This window comes from Lynx canadensis, chromosome B3 (genome assembly GCF_007474595.2).
Source record: "Lynx canadensis isolate LIC74 chromosome B3, mLynCan4.pri.v2, whole genome shotgun sequence".
Lineage (NCBI taxonomy): Eukaryota > Metazoa > Chordata > Mammalia > Carnivora > Felidae > Lynx > Lynx canadensis.
In genome coordinates, this window is record NC_044308.2 from 103,754,415 (window position 1) to 103,776,738 (window position 22,324).

Below are 22,324 nucleotides of genomic sequence, written 5' to 3' on the forward strand. Positions count from 1 at the left end.
TTCTAGCCCTGGGTTCCTCAGACGCCTTCAGAGATCATCTTGGAGCCTACTATGTAGGAAACAGATGTCCTGGCATGGGCCAGTGAGACCAGAGCCCGGGAGCCATATATGTGAGCACCTGAGGTGTTTCTGCAGCCTCTAGGTGCTGTGGGTCTACTCACCAGGGCAGTGGTTTAGAGCTAAGTCAGAATCACAGAGCGTCCAATCCGTAGGACTCATTTTACTCCTAAATTTTGTGATCGTGGGTTCATTGTTCATTTATTCATTTACTCACAGAGTGCTTATTGATCGCCCAGTCTGTGCCAAATATTGTGTTGGCGATGACCAAGTATTGTCCCTGCTACCAAAGAGGTAGGAGGCTAGAGAGGGAGACAGAAGATAGAGTCCTCGGTTACATTCAGTCTTGCAGAGGTGCTGTGGGAACAGCACACTGTACGTGAGTACACCCCCCTGGCGAGGGGTGGTGAGGAAGGAGGGGGAAGTCTTCGGAGATGTCACTGGAGTGTCATCTTGAAAGCTCAGACGAGCTAGCCAGACAGACTGTGGGCAGGGTAGTGGGAGAGTGGGCGAGGAAGGACAGTCGATAGGGACAAAGGCAGAACCCTCCGAGGTGCCCACTTGAGGACAGCAAGGGATCGATTGCAGGAGGCAGCAAGCTGGAGTTCTGTCTGGCATTTGGAAGATCCAGGTTCAAGGCCTACTCCACCACTAATTGTCAACTGTAAGTCAGTTAAACATTCCAGGCCTCGATTTTTTCTAAAAATAGAAGTGGGCTTTAAGCTTTATTAATTATCTCTCACGCCCTGGTCATGTCATATCCTGTTCATCTCTCATACCCTGTGAGTCCATGAAAAACAAATAGTATTTAGTTGGGAGAAATCCCTGAGACTTACTGATACTTCATATTCTCATCAGTGACCTGTTCCATGGCCACCGTTGCTAGGGCGCCACTGAAGCTAATTCACGGATTCATTGTCCCTTTGGACCTGGAAGCTTTACTCTTTCCAGTGGACACAAGTCCATGGGTGTCTTCTTTGCATATGCCTCCAGATATGTGACTTTGTTTGCAAGACAAATGAGGTCAAATACTTGATGGGTCAACACAAACCCACCCCCCCCCCCCAGTACTGGTATTTCAAGAACGTTTTTGTTAGGTGTAAGACATTTTTGTCATTATTTATAGTATTCCACTCAATAGCTGATGCAGAACTTTCAGTTCAGGAGACATTAAGTTCAGGTGTAGTGCGGGAGCAGGGACTATCCCCATTAGCTTTAGGAATGCATTCGATAAGTTGGTGTCCCCACTAAATAGAATACAGTCTGCTAAGACTAATGTCACGGTAACATTCACATAGAGGAGGAAACGTAATTCCATGTGATGAGAAATGACCGGCTTCTTAAGATACAGCACATGTGGCCTAATGGGCCACCTGGTAGAAGTTGACGATGCGTCGGTAACCAAGTGTTCGAGAGACGGGTGGTATGTTCATTCTGTTATCTAATGACTGTGACAGGGAGGTCGTGAGCGAGCCTCTCATCCTCTTGAGCCGTTGGGGAAATGCTCACTGAAGGGCTGGCCTCTGTGTTGAACTCCAGAACCCAGGTGGGATTCTGAAAGCCGAACCGTTTTCTGAACAGTTCCTGGGTGCCTGCTTTGTGCCTGTCAGCAAGGCTTGGAAAAAGAAGCAGCAGACAGAGGAAAAAAAAAAACAAACCTGAGGAAAGACAGGGAAACATTGGATAACTGACCAAGAGAATGGAAGAGTGGAAGATAGCGTCACACTTTCCACGTACAAGCAAGTGCGAGGTGACTGTTTCCTTTGTTACGGAGTGAAAGAAGCGCATGAGCCAACTGCTTTAAAAGCCAGCTTGGGGGCACCTGGGTGGCTCAGTCCGTTAAGCGTCCGACTTGATACCAGCTCAGGTCATGACCTCACGGTTGGTGAGTTTGAGCTATGAGCCAGGCTTTGCACTGACGGCACGGAGACTTTAGGCTTCTCTGTCTCCCTCTCTCTGCCCCTCCCTCGCTCTCACTCTCTCTCCCTCTTAAAATAATAAACTTAAAAAAAAAAAAAAAAAAGGCCAGCTTGGAGACTAAAGGTTAGTAAATACCAAGATGACATATGCATTTATCTGCCGTGGAGTAGAAGTCGGGCCAATAGATGATCTGTTGGGTTCCTTTCAGCTGAATGATGTGATGAATACAGTTCTAACTGCAAAACCCCTTGTCCCTGTAGAAAAGCATCATTGCTTGTTCTGCGCGTTGAGTCTGCTGCTGACCTCAAGTTCCTGTACATCCAAGTCCAATCTGACAGCCCTCAGAAAGGCTGTGAAATTTCCAAATAAGCAAGTCTAATATTCCGTTGTGCAGATTTGTTTCTTTCATTTGTTGAATTTTGATGTTTCTCCCTGGAAAACTCAATACCAAAGATTCCAGCTCTGTCCGATTAATGCTATCTCTGATGTTGGAAAAACAAAATTCCTGATTCCTGTGGGCAAAGTGTTAACTATTAAAATTATAATTATAGGGTGCTCCAAAGAGCATCTCGCCGTGAGGACATCTCTTAAATTCTGTTACGCCCAGCCTATTCGATGACGGATTTGTGTGAGCTGTTTTATTGTTGCTATTGTTATTACTGTTGTTTTTAATGTAGAGAGAAATCTATGTGAAAATGAGGGTCAAAATTTAAATTCCTTCAAGTTCTTTTTCCATGCAGTTTTCTAAAGAAAGCTATTTTTTTTTTCCTCTAACAGCTAAATTTAGAGTTTCAACCTTTCTGCCTGTTGAGTAAATAGCTTTCCGTGAATTAGAACTAAATCCCTTTCCCAGAACATCTTTCTGGAGGAAGAGCATTATGTCCTGACACCGTGTGTCTTAGGTTCCCTCTGCACATCTGAAAACCCCAGAAGCAGTTTTAGATGAAGTACATTTGCCTCCTGCCACTGTCATAATTACAGTAACATTCTTGCATTTTCTGCATGGCCTAGCAATGATTAGATTTTGACTATCGGCCGCTTGGATTTTTTTTCCTTGTGTTATTAATTCCTCTGTGTTTTCTGGTTTTTGAAAAAAAAGTCAAGGGATAACAATGGAATACCAACATTTTTGCCGTTTTTCAGCTCTATAAGGAGATTGTCTATTTACGAAAGGAGCACCCGGTGAACTGGCACAAGAACTATGCCATCGCCTGTGAGCGGATGTTACGCCTTCGGGCAGGAGACTCAGACCCTGAAGTCTTGTTATCGGAAACCATCAGACATTTCCGTCTCTACACTCAGAAAGCACGGAATGATCCACAGCTGCCTGATATTTTAGTTGCTCTAAAGCACCTGAGAAAAGAACTGCAGAGTCTGAGGAATAAGAAAAATGTCTGAGGCAGCAGAATGTGAAAAACCTGCTCATCCTCCCGCTTCCAAAATTCCAAAGTCCAAAAGTTTTTCCTCCAAGAAAAGAAGTTGTACACAAAACTCGAAGACCGAGTCAGTTCCCAGATATCAGCAACGTGGTAGGGCAGTATACTGTTCAGTATACTGTGCTCCTTACTGCCATGTGCTCCCTATGCAAATTCTGTTTATCCAGTGTTACCAAATTAGCATTTCAGTGAGAATCTTTCAGAAAAACCTTCCTACTTCCTCCGTCTTTCACCTAATGACTTTGCTTGATTGGATGCTAGCAGAGAATGGGTTATTTTCATATACTTTAAATATCGATTGCGGATCTTTTTAAGGGCCCTTTTACTGGGATCCGTTCTGAGGTTAAATTCTTGAAACATTCATACCAGACCAAAGACACATTTTCTGTTTCCCAAAAAGCGATTTTTTTTTTGAGAGTGAATCTTGCTCTTCTTCAAGTTAAAATACTTTTTTTTTTTTTGAGTAGCTCTGGTTATTACATAATCTCACACTTCAAGCTAAACACCAACCCAGTGATATTTTGAAAAAAGTTGGGGTTTTATTGTCTTTGATGATTCTCTGAAATCATCAAAAAATAAAGCTAATCTGTTGTTTGCTTTCTCTCAGTTGCATAAAGTGGCAAATAAAAAGAATTTTGTAGTTCCTTGCTTAATTTTATATTTATGTTTTACTTCTATTTGGATTCATAAATCCGGGCCCAATAATTAGTAAGCTCCTGTGGCCAAAATGCAAAAAAAAAAAAAAAAAAAAAAAAAAGGGGGGGATTGGGGGGCAGTGGGGGGGGGATGAGGGAAGTTGTTCAATAAATTCATTTCTGTTACAAGCATCTTTTATACATATTACTAAAGAGAACATAGTAAGAAATGCAAATAATAGTTCTTTATTTTATTATGACAGTTAATTAATAGCAACCTGTTTTAATGAATAAAGTCACTCCGAGTCCTTCAGCACTTCCTAAGTAGAGGCCAGAATCTGTAGGGATTCTTTTCCCCCCAATTGTATAGCTCCTAGACTCCAAGCGCTATATAGGCCCCTGTATAGAAATGCTCACTAATGAAGAGGGAGGGCTAGAAGCTTGTCTGCATTCAAAGATCACTGGTGAGTCATTCAGCAAGAAAAGGCCCCTTACCAGGAATAGTCACAGTTCCGTGGCATTGTACTAGCAAAAGGGTCTGATCAAAGGTCTCCTGTGGAGCTTGCATGGTTCCCTTTCATACTACGACCATAATTAAAACCACTAATTCTCTTTTAAAATGCTGCAGGATGCCATGTAGGCATCTGTCTGGAGTGTCCTTTGTGATGTCATAAGCTGTTAAGGACCAGCGCCGAGGGCTTTTGAGTGAAATGCCAGTCATGAAGGTGCTTCAAGACAAGGGTGCCTCTCAAAGCTTGACAGGGCCTTGACTGCACAATTCGAGCTGAATTTGCCCCTTGTCAGCTGCCAGTAAATAAATCTCAAAGGGGGAAAAGCTGAAGTTTCATTACCTGATCCATGGGGCTTTGTTGGTTTTGGCATCACACAGGGGAAGCTCTTGCCCCTCCATTCTCTGGATTTGAAGATGTCCATTGGAGCCTGCAGTGCCTGGACAGGGTTCAGAGCGGAACCTTTTGAAGAGTGTCAATAGTTGTAACAGTTCAGCTGTTAGGAAGACAAATAAACGGAGGAGCTCATTAATCCGCTTTTGGCTCTCAGTGCCTTTTGCCCTTTTATCACAGCCTTATTAGGCTCCTACTCATCTTGAACCAGAAAAAAATGAATTGGAGTTGTTGAGTGCTAATTGGCAAAGACTTTTAATCATGGGCCAAGAACTTTCACTGACTTGAAAGTAACTTCTCCACGGGGAAGAACCGAAAACCTGGTTTACCTTAAAACAAAAACCTGTTGGAGTTCAGTGTGGTGTAAAAATTTAAGGAGGCATTGATAAATTGTCTAAGTTTATCCATTTGAAAGAAATCATGTGAGATTATGATTTCCACTTTGCTTACGAAAGGTACAATAAAATTCGAATAAACATTTCCTGGACGTGCATTGTTTTTATTGGTTCAGCAAAGAGATCGCGTGCATGTGTGAGATGATCGTGTTTGTTTCTGAACATCTCTATACAGGTGGATGTGAAAATGCATTTGGGCATCTATATACACATGGTGTCAGAAGAACCTCATTCAAAGTAGTATTTCCTGTTCGTGGCCTTAAGAATGGCAAATAAGTCTCTTCAAGAAGATGTCCTTATTTGTGTCTGTACTGTGGTGCTACATATATACGTCTGAATATGCTTTGTGTGCTGACTGTTGTCAAATGGTGCATAGATTTATTCTGGACGGTACTTGGGCAACAATGGCTTTGGACCACTCTCTCTTTGAGAAAGCAATGATATGATGGCCCCAAGTAGATAGGGTGATAATTATTTAAATTGTTAAAAACCAACAGTAAATGAAAAAATAGCAAACTGAACCGAGATTTGGGGAGGTTGGGCTTCATTCCCAGATCAACTATTTTGAAGAATTCTCTCCTTTCTCTTGTGCGAGGTTAAACAAGTTGCTTTCTTTTTCTCTCTCATACTTTTCCCCGGCTGGTGCACAAACACCATAAAACCTGACAGAAGGGGTCTCTTTTAGTCTAACCCCCCGACATGGAAGACAATGTGAAGGAGGTGACTTCTCATGCAGGATTTGGCCAGGATTCTCCTAGCAATGTCCCTGGAGTGCCACGGGTTGGCAGGGCGACAGGAACCCCACAAGGCCAACTTCTGCCCGGACTTTGGCCTGAAGAGCAAGTGGGAGCCGGCAAAACTGTCTGCCTCTCCTCGCGCTGCCGTGCCCTCCTGCCTGGCGCGGAGGCTGGCGCACACGGGAGGCAAGCAGGGAAGGGGACTGTGGCTCCGAGCCCTCTGACAAAGCCCCCCAGCCGCATTCCCACTGATGGGAGCTGTGCTTGGTTCTTACTTTTGACTTTCCTCTTTCCTTTGCTTTCTTCAGAGGTCTCATTTTTTTTTTTTTTAAGTGCTTTTGTCCTATTACTCAAAATAAAGCCAAACTGGAAGGGCATCAATTACTAGTATGCTTTCTTGAGATCTTCTAGTAGAAATTGTGAAATGTTATCTCTGGCCATCTTCCTAGGGTAGAACCACTATGTTGACTTAGCCTTTATGATACCTAAACAAAGCCCATTTTGAGTGTTAGGGTTATTTTTTGATACTCTGCTGATTTCTTTAAGTCATCAGGCTAGGATATGAAGACCAGCTTTTTAAATTTGTATTTTAAAAGTTAAACAATGTGAGGCCTTCCTTACAGTTCCCACCAATAGCCATTGGAATTTAGAAATGTTAATACTTTTAATATTCAGAAGAAATGAAAATTCGCAGTTAGAGCAAATTCTTTTGCTCTGTTTTAATGCTGCTATGTTTTACAGTTGCACCAATGTAGAGTAGTCCTCTTCTTCTAAGTGGCTCCAAGCCCAGTGGTTGGGTAAAGACAAAATTTCCAGCCCAGTGAAAGATTCATCCTCATATTTTGTTGTGGCTACAAAAATCACTCTAAAGCTTGTGCTCACAAACAAATAAGTCACGTTTCCAGGGATTCTGGGAACATCTAAAGGCCATATCTTGGCACAGCATTACAGAGCAAACACGGAGCTAAAGCTTTAGCAGCGATCATATTTAATGAAGACGTCATTGTCAGTACCCTCTAAAGGTCTGTTTGATTTGGATCAGCATAGGATGGTATAAAAAAAAAAAGCCTCAGGAATAACACAACGTGCTTACCTGGATATAGGAAAGCAAACTAATAGGAATATATCTTGAGAAAGGGATTCTTCTGAAAAAAATTCTGATTGCTCTTCAACAATGTAATGTATATCTGGTAGAAATTATATGTACTGGGAAGGTTAGCTTATGTCATATTGCAAAAAGAAAAACGGCAGGGGGAGAGGTGGGTAGAGGTGCTAAAACTATAGACAGGAAGCCTACAATTACTGACCTATACGTGGAGTTATCTGGATCTTTTGTGCAGATCCAAAGCATGAATGGTTGGGGTTAATTTTCAATAACATAGGTACTGTGATGATGTTAGAAAAGTTGAGTTGATAAGGTTGAGAAAGTTTCACAAGACGGATGGAACACAGAGGATGGTGTCCATCCCAGTGATCCAGCTTCTGGAGCGGCCCAGTATTCTCCAGTCCTGTACTTACTTGCCATTAGGGGAGGATAGTGTTAAATAACATTGTAACAATCAATAGAAATCGAAATCTGAGATTTAACCCTTTCATAATTTCCGTTGTTTATAATTTGTTGTAAATCTGTGTAAGTAGTATCAGGCGAAAGAAGTCCAAGAGATGGAGTATAATCTTTATATCGATCAGTTATTTTTGTATTATGTACAGATTATAAGCTAATAAATGGACATTATATCCTGTTTTTAAAAATATGCACACCGTAATCATCTTGTGTTTAGAAGTGTTACCTTAAAAGGGGTTGTTTTGCATGTAACCTTCTAAAAAAGAAGACATTTTGAGATTTTTCTCACCTAAATGAAATATTCCCTAGGTGGTTGAACCACTGAAAATACCCTTAATACCTGTGGGGGTTGCTTGTATGGGAAAGTGTGAGCGATGAAAGCCAAAAGGGGAACACTGCTTGGGAAATGAGACCCAGTTTTCTCATCATTGGCTTATGGTGTGATGGGACCTACAGGTGTCACCTGGTACCCTAGATTCATGAGCATCGTGACAGAAATCCCAATGATACCCTGGCATGCCAAGACGTGAACTCAAAAACTCCAACAGAGGGTGATCTAGGATGTGAAGACAGGGTAAAAGACACAAGGACTAGAATCTTCTTATGGTATCTTCCCTCAAAATAGATTCCGAAAATAGAAGGGAAGCATTATATTATTGTATTATTATTAACAGTGCTTTTAAAAGTTAATATATAAGAAACAAGGGCTCTTTTAAAATACTCTAGCAAAAGCTATGGAAACGCTAAAAGGAATTGTTTATAAATGGAAGATGATTCATTGATCAAAGCACTAGGTTTCCTTTGATTTAAGAGTTAACCAGTCTAACAGGTGAGAGAAAGTTTCAAGAAGTTTTGTCTATAAAAGAATGAAGGGGCGTTTGGGTGGCTCAGTCAGTTAAGCTGCCGACTCTTGATTCAGCTCAGGTCATGATCTCACTGTTGTTGACATTGAGCCCCGTGCTGGGCTCCTTGCTGACAGTGCGGAGCCTGCTTGGGATTCTCTCTCACTCTTCCCTCTGCCCCTCTCCCCTGCTTGAGCTCGCTCTCTTTTTCTCTCTCTCTCAAATAAAAAAATAAATAATTGGGGAAAAAAAGATTGAAAACTGAAAGTTCAATTATGCATCACTTAAAAACAAGAAAGTTCAGGGCGCTCTGGGTGGCTCAGTCGGTTAAGCGTCACACTCTTGTTTTCGACTCAGGTCATGATCTCACGGTTCGTGAGTTTGAGCTCCACATCGGGCTCTGCGCTGTTAGTGTTGAGCCTGCTTGGGGTCCTCTCTCAATCTCTGTCTCTCTCTGTCTCTCTCTCTCAGCCCTCCCCCGCATGTACTTGCTCTCTCTCAAAAGAAATAAATAAGTAAACTTAAAAAAAAATACCTAAGGGGTGCCTGGGGTGGCTCAGTCGGTTAAGCGTCCAACTTCGGCTCAGGTCATGCATGATCTCACAGTCTGTGAGTTCGAGCCCCACGTCGGGCTCTGTGCTGACAGCTCAGAGCCTGGACCCTGCTTCAGATTCTGTGTCTCCCTCTCTCTGCCCCTCCCCCACCCTCTCAAAAATAAACATTAAAAAAAATGTTTTTTAATTACTTAAAAAACAGGAAAGTTCACTGATGGAGAGTACTTGTACTTAGTGGTTGTTTTTATTTAGTGTGTCACAACTTTTTTTTTTTTTTTAAACGTTTTTTATTTATTTTTGGGACAGAGAGAGACAGAGCATGAACGGGGGAGGGGCAGAGAGAGAGGGAGACACAGAATCGGAAACAGGCTCCAGGCTCTGGGCCATCAGCCCAGAGCCTGACGCGGGGCTCGAACTCCCAGGACCGCGAGATCGTGACCTGGCTGAAGTCGGACGCTTAACCGACTGCGCCACCCAGGCGCCCCAACTTTTTTTTACTAAAATTAGAATACATTCCTTCAATATGTGGACTGGTATCTACACTGTTTTTATATTTCCTTTCAGTGGTCAGCATTCTCACCACTAGCCTACGCGGTCACCTTGCATTCGCCTTGAGGCTGTTCCTCACAGTGCAGGACTGTGCCTAGTCATGGTGATTGTCATCCTGGGTCATGAAGTCAAGTTAGTGGAAATTGACCATCTCTTTCTTCATGAAATAGAATAAAAATATCAAGATGCATCTGAGGGGACAAGGGTATTCTTTGATGAAACTTTCAGTTTCATTTCCTATACATGTGTATGTGGTTACATGTATAACACATATATCATACTATATATCCGTGTGCGTGTGTGTGTAAGACCTTTATATATAAATCTATACATGTATGTGAACTGGGTCATAATAGAAAAGGTACTTCTCGTTTTGGATCACAGTAAAGAATAAATTGGAGAGCCACTGGCCGTGGAGAATTTACCCAACTTCATTGACCGTTAATGCCAAAAAGCTAATAAGGGATCATCTAGTATAACTAGCACAAGTAATCTAGTTTAATGAATGAGAAAAGTGACGCCTGCACTAAGAGACTTGCTTTATGTCACACAGCTAGGTCATGGCAGGGCTGGGACGAGAACATGAGCTTTTGCGCTCAATCTGGTGTACTTTCCCCTTTTTCCATCACAGTCCACTAAAACCGCTGCATTACACTGTCAACTGTGTGTCACATTAAAGTCCCCAAATGATGTGGCCCTATTAAAATTACGATAAACTTTTCTAGAGGCAAATGGTGTGTAAAACCGAGAACTGTGTTGTAGGACACGGTTTAAAAGCCATCCGCTGAGTTCCTTTCTTCCCCTTCTCCAGGCCTCTGGGATGTAATTTCTTTTCTTCCCCTTCCCTTTTAAACAGAGTCAGTTGTATGTATCCCTGGTCTCTGACAGAGGATTTCCTTACCCATTCTGGACTTAGGAACATACACCGAAATGAAAAGGTTTTCGTGTGTTAAGAAAAATTCGCTTTAAAATCTTGGAAGTTGTTAGCATAAATTACCTTCCAGCTGAATCAGCTACTGGAAACTCCAATTGAAAAAATGTCGCATTTATCTATATATTCCTTACCCCTCCGAAGCAGGATTCAAAACATAATAGTATTTCTGTGTGTTACAGAAGGAAATATGTCCCAGCTCCCCTGGAATGTTCACTGATTGCGAATCAGACTCTTCTCCCTAGAAACCAAGGCCATCGGGAGCCAGTGTCCATGATTATCCTGTTTGGTTCAGCCACTCTATTAAATATTTTTAAGTGTCCAGAAAGGCAGATTCCTCTTTGAAGACCTAAAGGTCTCGTTTTCTAATTGTGAACGTTACCAATTCAGTGTTTAGGTAATGGTGATTTCTTCCAAATTTGGCTCTTGACTATATATGATTTGTAAAACTCTATAACAATAGTAATAGTCATATCAGTAACTATGACTGTTGTTGACAAAACAACTAATTCCAATTAGTATCCACTGAATGGCTTCAGTGATCTGAAATCACCTAAATTTCCTGCACTGAGTTGTGAGAGTTGAAAGTAGTTTGGCCCTTCCTCTTTGGGAGGCGAGGAAGTTTGGTGTAACCCATGAGACAGAGACCACCCGAACCACGCTGCGTGCCCCCTGGGCGTTTGACAAAGGCGACCTATTTCACAGGGTTAGCATTTATGTGACCTTACTTTTCTCCTTTTGCGTGTGCGTTCTGAACAGTGAGTTGATCCACAGAACCTAAATCTGTTGAATACTATGAGCTAATACAAGGTAACTTGTGAAAAAAGCAAAATGTGTGACCTATACAAGAATCAAACAAAACCAGAACTTTGCTTTAAAGCAATTTCATGAAATTTTGGTAAGGATGGAGATTCTATCTTCCTTTTTTATTAGAGTGCAGGATTGTCACAGGATTAGATAAATACCTTCACAAAAACCCTCGTCTCATCCCTGAAGGTCCCCGTAACCGCACTTAGTCTCCTGCAGGAACGCCCCACGGCCTCCCAGTGAGGGAAGGGCGGCTCGGGTCCTGACTGCCTGCACGAAGAAGCACACGTAAGGATGTGTGCCTGCTGGGCTCATTTTGTCCCCGAAAGAGCAGAGAATAGAAACGGAGTCCTTCCCAAGTCTTCCATTCACTTTCCCAGGTTACAGGCTGTTCCAGAAAGCACAGGCCTTTTCTGGGTTGCACTAGAAGCACTGGACAGTACCATGTTCAGAGCTGGACTCCCAGCTTTACCATTCATTAGCTGGATGGCTTGGAGCAAGTGTCTCTGTACCTTAATTTCCTTTTCCGTACAGTGGGGATATAACCTGGGTATATACAGTGGGTATATACACCCTGTACAGTGGGTGATATAACAGATTCACCTGATGATATGTCTGCAAGGATGAAGTGGGTTGGTATGTATAAAGTGCTTTGAAGAGTACCTGGCACGTAGCAACTATTCACAATGCCAGTTGCTTTCATTAACATGCCGGTAACACCAGCTCTCATCCATTTTATACACCTGAGTAAAATGAGTAACGAGCCTCCTTCTGCTTTGCTTCTCTCTTGTATGTTTGAAAAAGTCCTCGCTAGGGGCACTGGGCGCCTCAGTCGGTTAAGCATCCAACTTCAGCTCAGGTCATGAGCTTGCAGTTCGTGAGTTTGAGCCCCCATCGGGCTCTGTGCTGACAGCTCAGAGCCTGGAGCCTGCTTCAGATTCTGTATCTCTCTCTCAATCTCTCTCTCTCTCTCTCTCTGTCTGCCCCTCCCCCGCTCATGCTCTGCCTCTCTCTCAAGAATAAATAAACATTAAAAAGAAATTTTTAAAAAAGTCCTCCCTAAATATGCATCTGGAAAGCATGAAATAGACAATTCAATTTAAATTGCAACGATAATTATAAATAATGTGCTATTTAACTTATATGGAAGACTGGAAATTAAAAGAAAGTAACCAAGAAACCCTGAGCAGATGAAGAAATGAAATCAGTCTCATCGGTAAGGGAAACGTCTCAATGTGAACGTGTGTGTGCACACACACAAGTGTGATCCATCCCGTGTGAGCCCAGTGCCACAATGGTCCTTCCCTCTTCCTACTGGCTTCCCCAGAGCATGGTCCACCAGGAAGGAAGCTTCAACTACTACCATTTGCCTTCTGTCTCCAAAGTTACATGTTGCCATCTATACATTTGATCTGTTTCTACCTTCCCCCAAACAGTGTGGAGTCTGTCGGTCCCAGAGACCTCTCAAAGAGTAGTCTCCTCCCAACACAGCTTCTCACAGCACTTAGAGGACTGACATGGGGCAGAAAGCTTGGAGTCCTCATCTCAGGACCTGTGCTAGGCTTTCAAAACCATGCTTGGGACAAAGTCATAGATTTCCCAGTGGGGATGACTGGAGTGCCTGAGTACTACATCCACTCGCTTATTTTTTTTTAATTCGTTTGGGGCGCCTGGGTGACACAGTCAGTTAGGTGTCCGACTCTTGATTTTGCCTCAGGTCATGATTCCAGGGTCATGGGATTGAGCCCCAAGTTGGGCTCCTGGCTGAGTGTGGAGCCTGCTTAAGATTCAATCTCTCTGCCCCTCTCCCTGGCTCACACTGCTCTCTCTCTCCTAAGAATGAATGAATGAATGAATTCATTTAATAAAAAAAATATTTTGGGGGGTGCCTGGGTGGCTCAGTCGGTGAAACATTCAACTCTTGATCTCAGCTGAGGTCACGACCTTGCAGTCCATAAGTTCAAGCCCCACGTCAGGTTCTGTGCTATCAGCTCAGAGCCTGTTTGGAATTCTTTCTCCCTCTCTTTCTGCCCCTACCCCATTCATGCGTTCTCTCTCAAAGTAAATAAACAAATAAATACTTAACAAAAAGGAAAAAACATTTTTTGAGTTCCTACAAGGTGCCAGGCCCGTGTACTGGGTTTTCAGAGGGAGAGGGGGACCAGACAGACAAGGGCCTGTCCCCTGTGGAGCCTCCATTTCCAGAGGGGGAGAAAGCCAAAGTGCGAGTCTTAAAAATCTGCCCAAAGGTCCTTTTTTGCCACCACTACTACTCTTTAACCCCCTGAGGATATCAAACCTGTTTTTTCACTGTTACAAATGCTGATTGGAAACTTTACCACCACTCCCTCCATACAAATGAACAAGTTCCCACCCACAGAGATGTCTGCATCTCATTCTCAAGTTATCTAGAGCCCTGCTGAGTCCACAAAAGGGGGCACTGGACCCACCGCCATGTGGTCCTCTTCCCACACCACCTTTTCCCACCACCAGCCACCATACTCTGCCTTCCCTGGCTGCCCCTTGTCCTTCTGCAGATCTCATTGGCACCGGATTAAATGAACACTAGTGCTGGGGTGTCTGGCTGGCTCACAGTCAGTAGAGCATTCAACTCTTGATCTCAGGGTTGTGAGTTCAAGGCCCACACTGGGCGTAGAGATTACTTAAAAACACTGGTGCTGCCTTCCTATAGCAAGGAAATGTTCTCACGTCTCCCATCACCATTCATAGTAACAGAGAAAGGAAGAGGCGGGTAAGAGAAGCCTGTCAGGTGCTCTTAGGCTCAGTGCCTAACTCTCCTGAGACTCACCACTCAGGTTCTAGAGGCGCACCGACTCCTTGAGGCCCTCCACACACTGCCTCCTTGAACTTCCCTGCAGGAAGGGAGCGGGTCCCACTTCTACAGAGCAGTAAGAAGGAATCAGCACTTCTGTCATACTCTCGCCCAGGATGTGTGACCACAGTTTCACTGTGAGAAAACATCACACAAAACCAGACTGAGGGACACTCCACCAATACTCTTCAAAAGTATCAAAGTCATGAAAGGCAAGGAAGGACAGAGTGTCTCAGATTAAAGGAGACTGAGGAGATATGACAACTAAAGGCAATGTGGGATCCTGGCTCGGGTCCTAGAACCGAAGAAAGATATTAGTGGAAACATCGGTGAAATTCGCATTGAAGTCTGTAGTGTAGTTAACAGCATTGTACTGACAGTTTCTAGGTCTTGATCATTGTACTGTGGTCAGTAAGATCTTCTATTAGGTGAAGCTGGGTGAAGGGTATTCAAGAGCTTCCTGCACTATTTTTTTTTAAGTTGATTTATTTTGAGAGAAAGAGCGCGCGCGCACCAGCAGGGGAGGGACAGAGAGAGAAGGAGAGACAGAGAATCCCGACTTGGGGCTCAAACTCACGAACTGTGAGATCATGACCTGAACCGAAGTCAAGAGTCAGCTGCCTAACAGACTGAGCCACCCAGGCGCCCCAAGCTCCCTGAACTAGTTTTGCAACTTTTCTGTAATCCTAAAATTATTGCAAAATAAAAAGGTTGTTTGTTTTTCTTTTTTTAACTTCTTTAAAGGCAAAGTACTCCTATTTCCACTTGCTCCTTGTTGTTCTTTGTTGACCGCTTTCAGCCTCAAGATGAGCAGTAGTTAGAACAGTGGTCTACACTTCTTGGGCACACCAATGATCAAGAGACAAGTTCCTTAAGGCCAAAGGCCACAGGCCTGCCCCCAGCCCTGCCATCAGGGTAGGTGGTCCTTGTTGGCGCTGGGCCTCAGCTACCTGCTGGTGCCTATCCAGTGGGACCTGGGTGAGGACTGGGTATCTCCAGGGAGCCTTTGGCTCTGTTTCCAGCATCTTAGGGAGGCTCAGCAGAGGTCTGTGGGATTAAATTCCCCGCAAGCCACTGGACTCACACCCAGTTTAAAGACAGCAGGATCTAGTCTCGGATTATTCCTGTGGTCCCGGTTTCTCTCTTCAGGCAGTCACTACAGGAGAAGAGGGAGTGAAGGAGAAGCCCCCTTAATACCCTAATTCTTTCCGAAGATGATTCAGGTTTTTGTAGCTTCATTAGCATTTGCAGATAGAAATACATTTTAAGTGGCATTATGCTAAGTAATTATTCTTACAGGATGTGAAATTAAACACATTTTACTCAGCATGAAATTATTCCTGCCACGTACTGAGTTTGGTGACAGCTTGAGAGTTTGGACAGTGGGTTGCAAGAAGGGGAGAAGCAAGCTATGCATTTAAAAAAAAAAAAATCCAACCCCAAATATTCCACCAAAGGTAAGTCCTTGTAGCGAAATAATTTTGGCTGGTTGGAATATTAAACCTGCTACTATAAATTTCACGCCTTGCATTCCTAAAGCAGATGCAGTGTGATCATGCCAAAAATTAATTGGAAATAATGCGACTTGTCTTGTGTACTCTATCCAGTAGAGGGCATAGCAGATAAGCGTTGTGTGCATTGGTGACTTAGCGACTGATAAGGCTTGTTTGTAATTGCTTCTGTAAAGATATGTAGCAACATGCTTGGATGCTTATTTACATTTAGGAATGTGGTTCGGAATAGGAGGTTTAGATTTATAACTTTGTTTTTGTCTGTCAATACATGGGAGACTTTTGGTTGTTACGAGCATTATATTTACCAATGCGCAATGTTAAATTGCTGGATTTAATTGTTACAGTACAGTGAATTATTCTATTATTTCTTACTTTTTTATCCTAAGGAAAATTCAAACTTTCCAGGCTTTAGGGCAGGATAAAATGGCTCTGAGCATGTCAACGTCTCAAGAGCACATTATTTTCTTATTGGATTGTATTAACTTTACAGATGGAAATTTGAAGGAGAATTAGAAGGCTTAGGGATGGGAAATTTGGAGAAGAAAAGAATAATGTCTTAAGATTTCTGGAGGGGTTAACTGGTAAGTCATTCTGAAAGCTGCTGATGCTAATTCTCATAGCAAGAGACAGAGCAGACCCCAAAATGATCAGGAACGAGGCACAGAATGGCTAAGAAGGAACAGAATCTTGTGTCACACTCAGACTTGCCAAAGGATTACTCAGGTTCCCTGTCTCTTCTTGTCTCCCGTTCTCAATACCTGCGATAACTGGCACAAATTTGTCGTGTGTAAATGCCGAATAGGGCGACTTTCCACGATCGAGGCAGAGGCTTGTTTGGCAGGCCCGCTTAGGTTACAAAGCAAACAGTCTTCGGCCTCAGATGCACGTATTTGGACCCCAAAGAACAACAACATGACATACATAAACAGACACCTGCCACAAGCCCTGTAACCTGAAGGGAAAGCTGGGGGGAGGGGGCGGAGCACAGCGTAATGAAACTAACGGGCAACGGCGTTCCCTGTTTGGATAAGGGAAAGGAAAGGAAAGGCGTGCGCCCACCTCCTGCCCGCAAATCAGCCGTCTCCTGAGGGGCGACCGGGACTGGGCAGCCACTGGTATCCTGCCCACGTGCATGATCTGACCCGTGGCCAGGCACTGCCGAGGGCGGGGGGGAGGGGCGTCTGGAATCCTGGTCCCCCACCGCAGACACCTCGTCCCCCTCTGGAGCGCTTCCCCACCAGTTCGGAGGCTTCCACGCAACCCCCGAAGCAGAGGCACCCCACGGGGAAAATGCGCTGGGCACTCGCCAGAGAGGTAGCCTCTGGGTGGGGAGCCAGGAGCGCGGGCTCAAGGGTGTCAGGAGACACGCTGTGTCGTTTTGAGCTGTCAGTTGTGCACCTTGAGCAAGTATTGCCTGATATGAAACTTGTAGTGAAATGGAACCCACACTTACAGAAGAGAAGAGACTTGCCCTTTCCTAGACCCGTTCTTGTGGACAGCCTCTCCCCCTGCCACGTGAACCACTTTCCCCTTCTTGTGCTTTTGTTTTTAATGTTTAATTTCTTTAGTGTTAAGAGAGGGGCGGGGTGGGGGGGGGGGTGTTGTGGACAGAGAATCCCAAGCAGGCTCTGTGCTATTAGCGCAGAGCCCGAAGCAGGGCTCGAACTCAGGAGCGATGAGATCACGACCTGAGCCAAAATCAAGAGTTGGAAGCCCAACCGACTGAGCCACCCAGACGCCCCCTGTTTGTGCTTTTCACATAGGGATAATAGCGCTTTCTCCCAGGCATGTGGTCGACTGCAGATCTTGTTCTCATGTCTCCCTTGAAACTTCTGTGTGTTGTTTGTATCACAAGGTTTCTTTACAAATGGACTCCTCCCCCTGGTGTCTGGGTGTCTCGCACGCATGTATGTTGTGGGAATAGATGGTAGTGAAGGACTCCTGCAGGAGGGGAGGCAAGGAAAGAGAGACAACAGGGAGAGAATGGGGAGGGGACATTCATCATTGAAAAGGCTGTGGCAGAAGAATCTGACCTGCAGGCTTATGGATTTAGGGCTGAGTTTTAGGATAGGTTCAAGTTAATGTGAGACTTAGGGTCTCCAGGGTTCTGCCTCACACCCATGCCCCCAGATCCTATAGGTGTTGCTGTCGCAGAAAGTCGCATGCGTGCCCAAAATGGCAAGTGTCCTGATTTGGCTCCTATATAGTTGCAGATGTTAATAAATGCCTAAATTTTCCCTCTCAGCTGCTTCTCTTGCCATCAGATCTTTCTAATCAGAAACTATATTTAATATTGCAAATAAGTACTCCTGTGGTATATCAGTCAGGCTCCTGTTACAAAGGACAGAACCTGTGCCAGCTAGGGAAACTAGAAAGGGACTGTTACAAGGCACTAAATGGCTCTTAGGATCGCAGGAAGGACTGAGGAGACAGGTTCCAAGTTTAACCTTCCAGAATGACCTCAGCACTGCTCTGCAGAACCTGACCACCATCAGAGCTATACCCTTCTATAACAAGGAAGCTCTCTGTTAAAATTGGAAGCTACGGCTCTTGTCTTCCACTCCAGAACCTCAACATCACTGTCATCTTCAGGAAGCCACCGTGGTCAGGAGGTCCTTGCCCCTGCTACAGCCAGAACCACCCAAGTGCCCCCTGGAAATCATGCCAGCAAGTGGCCATCCCACCACTGCTTTCAACACTCGCAAAGCTAGTGATCAGACACAGGGGAGCTAAATGTGCCTGACTGTGCTTGCCAGCAAAGTGCAGAAACGAGGGCTATCTCTTCCTCCTGCCTTCCAAATCCCATGGAGTGCATCTGAATGGCTGAGCCATGCTCACATCTGGAACTCCAGCTGCAAGGGCCTCTGGGAAATGACAACTGCATTCTCACTGCATTTCTACAGTACAGAAGGCATTCTAGAAGGTAGTTGGAGTAAGTGTTGAACATTAATACATTGTATTTGCTACAGTCCCGACAATTACAGAGGTGAAAGCGTACTTTTATTTGAAGAAGCTTATTTACAAACTACACACAAGAACAAATAGCTTCTTTTCTTCAATACAAATAATGTGCATTCAGAAATGGACAAATCAGTAATGCAGGATTTTTCCAGTAAGAATTTATAGGTACTGATGTCAACACAAAAAGGGCAGGGGAGGGTGGGAATTATTTTATTTCCTCTGTCCTAGCAATAGAGGAATTAGCAAAGATCAATGTGTTGTGTCTGCTTTCTGCGATGGTAATCAGTACATAACTAGAACACGGAGCGGAAGGACAAGAGGCAGCTGATTTTACCCACTAACGACACGGAAGCTGGTGGGAAGTTTCCTGCTGTGAAGACTAGAAGTAAAAGAAGGAACAGCTACATCATTAATGGAATGGGTTAAAGATGTAAAGTTACGGCCACCTGCAGGAATTGGGTCTGCGCACAGGAGCAATAGAATCAACATACTTCGAGAAAGATCAGAGGGCCTGCCCATAGGAAAGAAGCACAAAACAGACCCCAGAGCATCGTCCCCTCGGCATTGTCACTTGAGAAGCCATGTTAGGACAACATGGGTGTGAGTGGAAGTCCATCCTTGGGACGCTGCTGGAAAGCAGAGTAGGAAACGCCCCTCGAGTGTCAGAACTGGGACAATGTACAGGAAAGGAACAGCTTAAAAAAAAGAATTTCTGGGAACTCAAAATCAAGTGACCAAGAGACTACAATAGATACACAATCCCAAGGCTTTCAGAAGCTGGAAGGCCACTTATAAAGAAAAGCATAACCTGCAATGGAATGAAAGACACCAAGGGTTGCAGAAGAGACAGGAAGCAGATAGGACCAGAAAGACCCAGGAAAACCTCACAAAGCTTCATGTAATTTGAGATGGACGGTCACAAGTCCACCTGAGAATCAGAGCCTGATCAGTCAGCCGAGTCTGAATGGCCGCACAGAGTGTGGTTCCCTGATGTCACCAATATAAAGTACAGGGGCGCCTGGGTGACCCAGTCTGTTGAGTATCAAACTCTGGATTTTGCCTCAGGTCATGATCCCAGGGTCATAGGATTGAGCCCTGCATTAGGCTCCACACTGAAGTATGGGGCCTGCTTGAGATTCTTTCTTTCTCCCTCTCTCTCTCTCTCTCTCTCTCTTTCCCTCTTTCTCTCTCCCTACCCCTGCTCATGCACACACTCTCTCTCTAAAATCAAAAAAGGGGTGCCTGGGTGGCTCAGTCAGTTAAGTGACTGATTTCTTTTTTTTTAATATGAAATTTATTGTCAAATTGGTTTCCATACAACACCCAGTGCTCATCCCAACAGGTGCCCTCCTCAATGCCCATCACCCACTTTCCCCTCCCTCCCACCGCCTCATCAACCTTCAGTTTATTCTCAGTTTTTAAGAGTCTCTTATGGCTTGCCTCCTTCCCTCTCTCATGCCAGTCAGAGTGGCTAAAATGAACAAATCAGGAGACTATAGATGCTGGAGATGATGTGGAGAAACGGGAACCCTCTTGCACTGTTGGTGGGAATTCAAAGTGGTGCAGCCACTCAGGAAAACAGTGTGGAGGTTCCTCAAAAAATTAAAAATAGATCTACCCTATGGCCCAGCAATAGCACTGCTAGGAATTTACCCGAAGGATACAGGAGTACTGATGCATAGGGGCACTTGTACCCCAATGTTCATAGCAGCACTCTCAACAATAGCCAAATTATGGAAAGAGCCTAAATGTCCATCAACTGATGAATGGATAAAGAAATTGTGGTTTATATACACAATGGAATACTACGTGGCAATGAGAAAGAATGAAATATGGCCCTTTGTAGCAATGTGGATGGAACCGGAGAGTGTGATGCTAAGTGACATAAGCCACACAGAGAAAGACAGATACCATATGTTTTCACTCCTATGTGGATCCTGAGAAACTTAACAGAAGACCATGGGGGAGGAGAAGGGGGAAAAAAAAGAAAAGTGACTGATTCTTGATTTCAGCTCAGGTCATGATCCCAGGGTCGTAGGATCGAGCCAAGCCCCATGTCAAGCTCCACGCTGGGTGTGGTGCCTGCGTAAGATTCTCTATCTCTCCCTGTCTCTGCCCCTTCCCTGCTTGTGCTTTCTCTCTCGAAATAAATAAAGAAGCATTAAAAAAATAAAAACAAATAAAAAATAAGTAAATAAAGTGCAATTGCGTTGTGCCTGGAGGGGAAGCAAGATCAACTGCTCTGAAGCTTTGAGTTACTTGTGACCTTCAGCGTAGACAGAAACTGTTTTAATGATTCCATTAATTTACTTATTTAACCAGGTTTTTAAAATGTTTATTTCTGAGAGAGTGCAAGCTGGCGAGGGGCCAAGAGTGGGAGACAGAGGATCTGAGGCAGGCTCTGCGCTGACAGCAGCCAGCCCGCTGTGGGGCTCAAACTCACCAACCATGAGATCATGACCTGAGCCGAAGTTGGACCCTCAACCGACTGAGCCACCCAGGTGCTTCTAACAGGTTTTTCTGAAGTATCTACTATATGTCAGGTAATATGAAAAACATAGGTATGGTACGTTAGGGGGTTTATAACTTCGTGAGGACCAAAGAGAAGTAAAGAAGCAATTGCATTATAATGTGGTAACGGCCATGGTAAGGGTGGCATAGAGGATTATGCAGAACACTTACCCGCCTCACCTGTATGTGAGAGGATGTCAGGGAGGGCTGCCTGGGGAGGAGGCCAGGCTTCGGGGATGGGAGGAGAATTAGCCGGACAGATGAGGGGAGGGGGCCAGCACGTCGGGAGGGAGAGTACCGCAGGAAGCAGGAAATGGCGAGTACAAAGCCTTGGAGGGGAGAGAGGGAATGGCATATTTAAGGGACGCAGACGGTGGAGGTGCAGAATTGGAGGCAGACGTGGCAAGAAATGAAGCTGTGGGCCAAAATGGACCAGCTCGTAAGGTGTCTTAAGAGCCACATTAAAGAGTTTGGATTGTATCTTGAAGGCAAGGGGACACTGTGGGAAGTGTTTCCAACTGGGGCGTGATGCCCTGTGAGTTTAGAGTGATGAGGGCGGTAGCACTGGAGGGAATCGCCTGGGAGCAGAGGCAGGGCCGGAGGAAGAGGACTGCAGGTGACTGCGGTCACAGCGAGGTGCTGGTGTGGCCTGAGCTGGGTGGCGGTGGGCACGAAGGAAACGGGCATACCCTGGAGAACCGCAAGCCTGCCAACAATCCTCGGAAGCTTGGTCTCTTACAGTCAACACAACCAGCTGCTTTCTCTCCTCTCACCTCCGGCCCCCTTCCCTCACCTCTTAGCTGTCTCCTATGTCGCTGAGAAAATAGAAGCCATTAGAAAGGATTTCTCTGCCCCTCACCATCACACCCACCTGCGTCTGTGCCCATCTTCCCTTTCTCCACTCCCAAGGCCTCCTCCCATCACAAGCCAACACCCATGACAGCCTGAAATCCTGGGCGGGCCACCTTCTCAAGGACTCTGCTCCTTTGAGTCTTCTCTTCTGCATCACTGGTGTCTCATTCTCCCTCTGTCTCTGTCTCTCTCTCTTTCTCCTCCTTCCCTGATCCGGCTCTGTCTCTCTCTCCAAGCTCCCTCCTCTGAGTCCTTTCACATTTCAGCCTCCCTGGTCCCAAATGGTCCAAGCCCTTTCCTACCTGAGGGGCCTGTGTGAAAACT

The 22,324-nt window shown here is 44.8% G+C and overlaps 1 protein-coding gene across 7 annotated transcripts in view; it reads left to right on the plus strand.

Moving 5' to 3' along the window:
* TMEM260 (transmembrane protein 260) overlaps window positions 1-22,324 on the plus strand; it is a 90,490-nt gene that overhangs the window by 63,275 nt on the left and 4,891 nt on the right. The window contains exons 16-17 of one of the 7 annotated variants that reach the window (XR_003969562.1): window positions 1,597-1,807; window positions 3,121-3,201. The exons of 1 other annotated variant lie outside the window; for it this stretch is intronic. Coding sequence is in view for 5 of the 6 variants with exons in the window: in XM_030319181.1 (XP_030175041.1) it covers window positions 3,121-3,375 (255 nt within the window). In the remaining variant the exon portion in view is untranslated. Of the gene's footprint in view, window positions 1-6; window positions 157-1,596; window positions 1,919-3,120; window positions 5,433-9,606; window positions 10,021-22,324 lie in introns of those variants that run through there. 5 more of the 7 variants (XM_030319187.1, XM_030319182.1, XM_030319184.1 and 2 more) reach the window with 5 other exon arrangements.